The sequence below is a fragment of the Syzygium oleosum genome, unplaced genomic scaffold (genome assembly GCF_021117445.2).
Source record: "Syzygium oleosum isolate NSW1041296 unplaced genomic scaffold, Sole_v2.1 Sole_v2.13, whole genome shotgun sequence".
Taxonomy (NCBI): domain Eukaryota; kingdom Viridiplantae; phylum Streptophyta; class Magnoliopsida; order Myrtales; family Myrtaceae; genus Syzygium; species Syzygium oleosum.
The window spans coordinates 1,273,308-1,282,188 of record NW_026607497.1 but is presented as its reverse complement, the minus strand read 5'-3'; the positions used below and the strand labels follow the sequence as shown (position 1 = coordinate 1,282,188).

Below are 8,881 nucleotides of genomic sequence, written 5' to 3'. Positions count from 1 at the left end.
CTCAGAGAAAATATTGCACGAGTGGAATACTCCACGTCAGCAATACACAACTCCATTGGGTGCATGACACGTGACAAGCGAGCCCACAAATCAGATTTATTAAAAAATATGATTCTTTCCCTTCTTTCTTCCATCCTCCGTTAACCCTCCGTCATCTCGCCTCCTCTACTACTCAAATATACGCTTTTCCCCCGGTTTCTCTCTCCCTCACTCGTCCTGCTCAAAATTCCTCCCGCTCGCGACCTCCTCTTCCTTCCTCTGCGACTTCGCCTCCTTTGATCGTGAACCCGCCGCGCCCGCCGGTTGCCTCCGCCTTCCCTTCCAGAAAACCCATTTGCTCTCTCTCTCTCTCTCTCTCTCTCTCTCTCTCCTATGTGAAGCGCTGCTCTTTTTGTGAACCGCGCCTCCGCCTCTGCCGCTTGCCTTCGCCGTCGCCTCCCGGAGCCCGTCGGTGGCTCAGATCTCGACCACGCGGCCGCCTCCGCCTACGTCATCGCCTCCGAAGCCCCCCTTGGCGATTCGTCCTCTGCCCCTCTCTCTCTGTCCCAAGAAACGGCACCGCTTGGCTCTCTGTGACGAATCGCGCCTCCGCCGTTGCCTCCCGAAGCCCCTTTGGCGATCTCGGGCTCCGACTCGCCCTTTGCGTTGCCTCCGAAGCCCCATTCTCAGGTTAGGGTTTTATATGACTTGAACTTATTCTCGTCGTTTTTGCCCTAACGTGAAGATTGGTGGCTCAGATCCGACCACGCAGCCGCCTCCGCTTATGCTGTCGCCTCCGAAGCCCCCATTGGCGATTCGTCCTTTGCCCCTCTCTCTCTGTCCAGAGAAATGGCTCTGCTCGGCTCTCGAAGCTGGCGCTGGTGGTGGTGATGGTGGGGTTGAGGTGTGCAAGTGCGACAATCGCGGCGCGGGGCGAAGCTCCATGCCCGCCAACAAGTCGAAGTACATGAGTCCGATCGACACATTCCGTGAGCTTTCTAGTTCGTTTGAGTGTGTACTGCTTCGTGGAGTTTCTTGAATCGGGAGGTATTCACAGGAGAATTTGATTGATTGCGTGAAAGTGCAAAAGAAGCAATTTGGCAATGAATTTCTCAGCTGTTATGCTAATATTATCCTCTCATCTTCTTTATAGCCACAATTATGAAATGTTATATTCTTGCATTGTGATCTTGATCGCTACTTCAACCTTGTTTCAACTTGCGACCCTTGATCCTCTCAAATATATAGTCCGGTTACTAAAATGTTTGGCATCTTTGGAAATGCCTTGTTTGGCAACTTGATCTGTATGCATAGTAAGATCATTCCAAATGTATGGATACTGGCAATATAAGTGAAACTATTAACTGTCGTTTTTCCTTCTATTGTGTCTTGCAGGTAGGTTTGAGGGTTGAACATCCTCAAGAACTAATAAATAGCATACAGGTTGGTGATGCACTTCCCTTTGCTAGTGTAAATTTATGGAAGTTCTCTTGATTTTCTGGGACTAGATCAATCGTGGTTTAAATTAAGCCCTTGGTAAAGATAGAAATAATAGGGGTTGGCTTCTTTTCTTCCTTATCTCTCGGGTAGAATTAAGAGTTGACTATGGTTTCAAATCGAGCAGTATGATGGATCATCTAGGGACAAACGTAGTAGTCTTTTGTTTATGTAAATTCTTCTAGGTTTCTCTAGCGCTAATTGGAGCTGGTGGTGTCTTCTTATTCTCTACATTTTGACAGTTTCATTTGCTAGCAGCACTCACTTTATTTCTTCTTGAGCTATTGACCAGTTCCAATCATAAATTCATTACAGGTAATTTCAAAATTATGCAAGCAGCCAATCGTTGTTTATATTCCAGAGCATGAGGTGAGTTTTTTTTTCTCAACTTACATGGTCTTTCACATTTGTTGGATGGTAGAGCGGATTGAATTTAGAAACCATTTATCGCAAAAAAAATTCCTGAAACCGAGCAATTGTATTTCCAAATTCTCCTTTTAATTGGAGATTGCAATATATAATAGTGTCATGGAAGTAAGTACTTATCAGCTTAAGTTGGTACTCTAATTTGTCATGGAAGTAATATAATGGTTTAGATAGGAACAGCAAAATCTAGAGTGCTTGTACTGATCTCATTGACATTGAAAAGTGACTAATTCTGCCATTTTAAGCTGACTGAAAGTTATTATGGATAAATAACTCAAGCATATTCCTTGGTCCTTGGAGAGGACTTGGAATTGGTTTCTTGATAAAAGTGGAAAAAGGATTATAAAAACAATCAGCTCCCATTATGGTAATTTCTAATAGTTTTCATGCTGTACCACTAATCAGTCACTCTGTTGTGATTAGATCAGTCGTGGTTAGGGTAAATTTATGGAAGTTCTCTTGATTTTCTAGGACTATGATATCCCTAATACCATTGAAAATGGGAAAAAATCTCGTCACCTTTTATATTTGTTAGAAGGGATAACTGCATCAGAAATGAGCTTTTTTTTATACAATGTCGAGTCAGCTCTTTAGTTTTGATTGTTCAATTAGGTTATCGATAAAGTTAAAAGTTTCCAATTGAGGTTCTCTAGGTAAATCCACGAGAGACTCTTAAAAAAATCCTGTGTTTTTTTGCTTGGGAAAAAATATCCTGTCATGCCTGGAGCAGAATGGTATCCGCATGTCCTCTTCTCTCATTCTGTCTTCCCTTTCTTTGTTCTCCAAGCAATGTTATGGAATCAATTACCTCTCAAAATTTGTTAGGCCAGCCATCCCTCCACTTTCCACATCTGCTTCCCTGAAATTGGTCCATTTGCCACTGTCATTTTCCAGCCCATGCTATGGTACTGCTAAACCTTTGACTTCAGCAGGTGATGTTTAGGCTTGGGCTGGAGTTATTGGGAAGAATGAGGAATGGAGTTTGAATCAATAGAAGATTGTGAGATTGGAGGTTTTTCTACTTAAGGAAGAGTTGTTTGTGGGAAGGAGATTTTGACCATAGTGAGTGATAGGGAGATGAAGCAAGATGACCATACCACAAATGGATAGGTGTACAGAAAGTGACAGTGGAGAGATGGGAGAGTAAATCTATGTTCAGGAATCTTTCATCTTTGATTTATGTCTTAGAGATTGCTCAAACGGGAAACTAATTGGAGAAAAATAACACAGAGAGAATAAATGAGGGAGATGGTGCATGCTTCTTGAAGGATGCTCATTTTGGATCTCAGTTGTTAAAAGTAGATCAAATGTGGGATGAATGGGACAAATCTGGGAGGATGGTGCTGTCAATTTGACTATATGTGGTGGCAACAATTTTGAAAATTATAAAGGCCTTGGTATTGAGTGTGGTTAACTGTGTGGAGTTACTAATGCACCACGTTGGTACTTTTGTCACACCGCACAATGTTAGTATGATTTTTCCATCATATCTAACTTTATGCTGGTGGTAGTAGATTTCATTTTGATTTTTCGCAATATTCATAGGAGTAAATTGTATTCCTTGCATAATTTAGTATTTCTAGTGAAATAATTCTTTTTCTCAAGGTTATAATGGGGTTGATTTTATACTTTATAGTACTCAAAATTGGCATTGGAAGTCCGTGGTGGAGGTGGAAAAGTACTAGTGGCAGATTACAAGATTGCCAAGCATGTCAGGGGTGAGGATGTTGATTCTTCCCCAAGTTTAGGGACAAACCGTGCTTGCTACTTCTTCTGCATGTGTCCTGGCAGACAGGTAATAGACATCTTATTTTGTTGAAAGGATGGTTGGTTTGTTTCGTCTTCACGGAATTGGTTTTTTGCCTCATTTGGAGTCAATGTGATATGTGAATGTTAGGGATTTTGGAATGACAACAACGTCCGTAATAGTATAGTTGATCCTGAAAATTGTGTATATAATGTGCATTTTGTGGTACACATGGTGATTGATTTGCTGGTTTTTTAATAGCTTGTCTGGATACTTCATTTAGACATAATGGATTAATGCACAAGATATGAACTTTCTTTGAATCTTTTTTCTCTAGACATGAAACTATCTAACCAACGAGGGAAAGACATAAGTCCATGATACCCCATTGAGATTATTTTTCTGTTTGGCAGTAAGTAAGAGATAAAATGTAACGGTCTGAATTTTCGATCCTTTTCCCGGGATTTAAGAAATGAATATTTTGGCCAATGCACTTATAGTGAGATCTCACCCGGGACCCGCGCATTCTCGGGATGCTAACCTTAGGGGTAAGGCCATTACGGGATTGAGTTCGCACGACCAAAGAACTCGACCTGGGTTCGATCTTCGACCATATGGATTGACGAGGGAATGTTTTGAGCCAACCGAGACCGGTCTACTTGATTGATCGTGTCCGAAGGGAACTAGCGACAGACCCTCGCAATTATATGACAACCGAGGTTGTCCCAGGTAGAGTAAACTTAAACGTGATTTGACTTAGTGTCAGTCACGGGTCGAGAGCGCGTAATCCCAATGAGCCACCCGTTAGCCAGAGATAAGCTAAAGTCGCGATTATTCGATTTTAGTCATTTCTTGGAATTCGGGCCCGGGAATCGAGAATTTTGAAAGTGACAATTTTGAGCGGCCGATGACGTTTTTGGCTTGGCCAACCTTGGGGCCACCCATTTCTGCAAAAAAATGGATTTCGGTCCGGGGCCGGAAAAATTACGGTTTTGCCCCTGTGGACACCAGTGTTGGATTTTGAGGTCGTTTGAGGTTATTTTTCGAGGCTAGTGTCATTTTGGGGTGGCCACGCGTATTTAGAGTGGTTTCGGTCAAAAATTGGAATTTTGGCTCAGAAGCGAAAAATAATATTATTTTATTCCTGAAACTTTGCAGTCAATTTCCGAAGGCTTAAAAAGTGAATTTCGCCGATCCGACGCTATATTATGTTGGCCACGCCCATATGGAACCCGTATGTGCGAAAATTGAAATTTCGCCCCGGGACCAGAAAATTACCATTTTGCCCCTGGACCCGGTATTGGGAATTCCGAATTTTGGACAATTTTGGGTAATAATTGAGGACTAAAATAAGTGAAAAAAAAGAAATTGGAATTATTGATTTACCACATTGCCCTTGAATTATTGGATAAGGATTAATGTGGGCCAAGTGTTCAAGGGCATTTTGGGCATTTTTGGAAATGTTGGTCCAACTAGTCAAACCTCTCTCTCTCCTCCCATTCTTGTTCCCCAAGTCGGTCACTCCCCCCCTCACGATCAGTTTCTCTCTCTCTCTCTCTCTCTCTCATTCTCTTCATCTTCTTTTCCTTCCATCACCGCTGCTGTTGCTGTTGCTGCTGTTCCGCCGTTTTAGCCACCGTTCCAGCCCCGTTCTGTCTCGCTTTTTAGGTAAGTGACCTCCCCAAATGTCGCCTAGGACCTCGGGTATTGTTAGGCTTGTTTAGGGCTCGGTTTAGGGTGAGTTTAATGGCTGGTTTGCTCGGTGGTGTGTGTTGGCTGATTTCCAGTTAGGTTACTGCTGCGTCGCTGGTTTTTGTTATTTTTAATGTGACTTGTGTGGCCCGAATTTGAGGAAGGTTTCTTCATGAAAGTTGTTCCAAACATCTTGAAATATAACATATTTTAATTTGGGAATTTTTGGAAATCATTTGATGCCATTCGGAGGTATATCTTTGGACCGAAATAAAACTGCCCGATTTACTGTTCACCCGACCTTCGGGTCTGTTCGAATTTTTATAAATTTTTCCAGGCCTATTTTAAAAATACTTCCTTCACAAAAATTGTTGGGGAAATTTGTGGCTATAACATATAAAAATTTCAAGGTTTTCCAAAATGATTTGGGTGCCGAATGAGTTGTATTTTGATGGCCTGAGGGGCTGTCCGAGCGAACCGGATTTCGTCTGACTTTGAGTGTCAAAACGAGGTGTTTACGGTTAGAATTGGGTTTCGAGTTCTCATGGAAAATGTTCATGAAGATGTTTTGTACAACATATCTAAATTTCAGAATTTTTGAAATTGATTTACTATTTATTTCAAATGGATTTCTGTCACTGTGTAACTGCCCAGTTTGGACCCGATTTTGTTCACTCTCGGTTTTTATCTCTCTCGGACTGATTAGGCGATGAAATTTTGAGGTTTAGGGAGCTTGGATTAGGGCTGTGATGTTGGGGTTTGATCGGAATTAATTTGTGCGATTAATTAATGAGATTGTGCCTTGAATGGAAATTTGTGCGTGGTTGTGTGATTGTGCTTGTTGGTTGGCTTGGAAATCGTTGTGGGCTGATTTGGTTTGTGCATTGGGCTGAATGTGGTGTGGTGGCGTGCCGTGTTTGTGTAGCCGTGAAGTGTGGTGATATGGTGATGTGAATGTGCATTGAATTCGCGTGCCAAGAGCGTGTGGTTAAGTGGTGCGTGTTCGTGTGACGAGAATGCGAAATTATGGAATGTGTGTGAAGTGTGTATGTTTGGCAGTGTGTTTGTGTGGTGGCGTGGTACGTGTGAAGAGTGTGGAATGAAGGTTTGGAAATGTGGGATTGGTTGGAAAGGATCCGTCCTGAGTCGTGTTCGTTTACGCGGGACGATGCCGTCCCTGACGAGGTGATGATGCCCGGCCTGACGAGGTGTCGATGCCTGACGTGGTCAGAAGACCGTTGGCCTGATGCGTTTTACGCGGGCACGGTAGAAGGAAAGTGTGTGTAGGATTCCGTCCTGAGGCGTGTTCATTTACGCGGGACGATGCCGTCCCTGACGAGGTGACGATGCCCGGCCCGACGGGGTGACGATGCCTGACGAGGTCAGAAGACCGTTGGCCTGATGCGTTTTACGCGGGCGCGGTAGTGGTGGAAAGGTTGAGAATGAGCAAGAATTGGCGGGACGAGTGAAATTAAGAAAGTGACGTGTCGTGTGGTGTGAGTTGGGGTGCGAGTGTGTTTGTATCGCGTGGTGTGATGCTCGATTATGGGGTAAAAACTGCTAGGCATGGTATGGGACGTGCCCAAGTGGATTTTGCTCAATAATTGGGGCACGAGCGCGGCTGTGATGTATTTCTGTGGCATACTGGCTGTGTGGTTGACTAACGTGCAGGGACGTGCGTGATGGATTCCAGGTAGGGTTGCATGTGATTGTTAGTTTGGCCGATCGTTGTGTGTTATGTGTGTTTTCGTTTGGCGGTACGTGAGTGCCTACGTGGGGTTTGGGGTTGTACACTTATTGAGATTCGTCTCACGGTTGTATAACCGCCACTTTCAGACCCCCAGCCCTAAACCCGGGAAGTGCGCCATTTCTTTTTGGAAGTCAGGGGAGCAGCTTTTGGTGCCCAGTGGAGTTGCAGGTGAGTGTCCGGAGGCTCAGACCCGAAGATTCAGAAGCAGTATAGAGAAGGGCGATCCTTAGTTTTTCCTTAAGGTTTTGGGGGTTGGGTAAATCGGGTTGACCCATAGGGAAGTTAAGTTAACCAGACTTTGATATTTTGTTGACGGTGATTTCGGATGCTAGTTTGTTAATTATGTCCGTAATATAATGTTTGTATATTTGGTGTTGTATGAATATGTGGTTGCCGGATTGTTCTGTTGTTCTACCCTGTTGTCGTCATTATTTGTCCGGGGTTTTGTTATTCGCTTCCGCATGTGGCTCTGATGTTTGGGTTGGGTCGGCGACGTTCCTGGGACGTCGCATCATTTCGACCGGAGCAGGGGATGTCGCGAGCTCGTTGGGGTTCGGGGCGTGACATAAAACCTAATAACGGTTAAACCCCATTGAGATGATTTTTCCCATTCGTTATTGATGATGATGTGGAGTTTAGTAATTACATTAGGTCCCTAAATAAATCTCTGCTTGTATATTCTATTGATTGTGTTTGATTGTCCTCTAAAAATGTTTGTGTGAGTGATTGTGTTCTAAAAATGTTTGTTTTGTATTTCATTAGGAGGGAATTTTATAGTCTCTCATCACCTCAGTTATTTTGCACTTGTAAAGATATCAAATGGCTGACTCAGAGGTAATTCTTTACTCTTAAAACATAATTTGCTTTCTTAAGTAAAGGATGAGATGTTATTTTTCTTGAATTATTTTTTGTTCATTTGGTTGCAGCATGAAACTTCCCATCTTGCACATGTGATGCGTGATATGGAAAAAGATTTTGAGTTTGTAATAGAGATGGTTTTCTCAAATGAACTTGAAGCATATCATATGTATGTGGCTTATGCAATTGGCAAAGGATTTGGAGTGAGAAAGGGTAATACTGTTAAAAATAGAAAAGGGGAAATAACTCGGCGTACTTTTTTGTGTAATTGTGAGGGGCATTCGATTGGGTCATCTGATCAAGAAAAGAAATATGAGAGATTTGAAGTTAGATGTGGGTGTTTTGCTCATATCAAATTTAAGGTTGATCATGGTGTATATGAAGTCATGGACTATGTTTCTGAGCATAATCATGCATTTGTACCGGAAGATCAAAAGCATTTGATTAGATGCGGAAGAATGATATCTGACACGTGCAAGGGTGTTTTGGTTGACATGATTAAAGCGGGCATTGGGGGGACTTCAGCATATAAGTTTTTAGCAAACGAAGCTAGAGGAAGCAAAAACTTAGGTTCATCCTACGTGATTGTCAAAATTTTTTGCAAACAGAAAGATCCAAGGTTATTAGTGGCGGAGATTGTCAAAGTCTTTTGAACCATTTTCATTGCATGCAAATGCATAACCCAATGTTTTTCTATGCTGTTCAAGTAGATCAGGATGGTAGATTGACCAATTTATTTTGGAGAGATAGTTTGTTCAAATTTGATTACGACTGTTTTGGTGATGTAGTAGTGTTTGATACCACATATCCTACCAACAAATATAACATGATATGTGCACCTTTTGTTGGGGTTAATCACCATTGGAAGAATACTCTGTTTGGTCGTGCATTTTTGTTGGACGAGACTACATAATCATTTATTTGGTTATTTG

General features: G+C 42.6%; 1 protein-coding gene across 3 annotated transcripts; it reads left to right on the top strand.

The window, feature by feature from the left end:
- Nucleotides 1-359: 359 nt before the first annotated feature.
- Nucleotides 360-8,856, top strand: LOC115681165 (protein FAR1-RELATED SEQUENCE 5-like). 3 transcript variants are annotated; one of them, XM_056317147.1, is made up of 7 exons: nucleotides 360-669; nucleotides 825-942; nucleotides 1,375-1,422; nucleotides 1,792-1,845; nucleotides 3,539-3,697; nucleotides 7,854-7,925; nucleotides 8,018-8,856. In XM_056317147.1, the coding sequence occupies exons 6-7, from the start codon at nucleotides 7,911-7,913 to the stop codon at nucleotides 8,600-8,602; spliced, it is 600 nt and encodes a 199-aa protein (XP_056173122.1). In that variant the 5' UTR covers nucleotides 360-669; nucleotides 825-942; nucleotides 1,375-1,422; nucleotides 1,792-1,845; nucleotides 3,539-3,697; nucleotides 7,854-7,910; the 3' UTR covers nucleotides 8,603-8,856. The 3 variants fall into 3 exon arrangements, with proteins under 3 accessions (XP_056173122.1, XP_056173123.1, XP_030460872.1); XM_056317148.1 differs by lacking the exons at nucleotides 360-669; nucleotides 825-942 and adding an exon at nucleotides 948-1,026; XM_030605012.2 differs by lacking the exons at nucleotides 360-669; nucleotides 825-942; nucleotides 1,375-1,422; nucleotides 1,792-1,845 and having other exon boundaries at nucleotides 2,840-3,697.
- The last annotated feature ends 25 nt before the right edge of the window (nucleotides 8,857-8,881 follow it).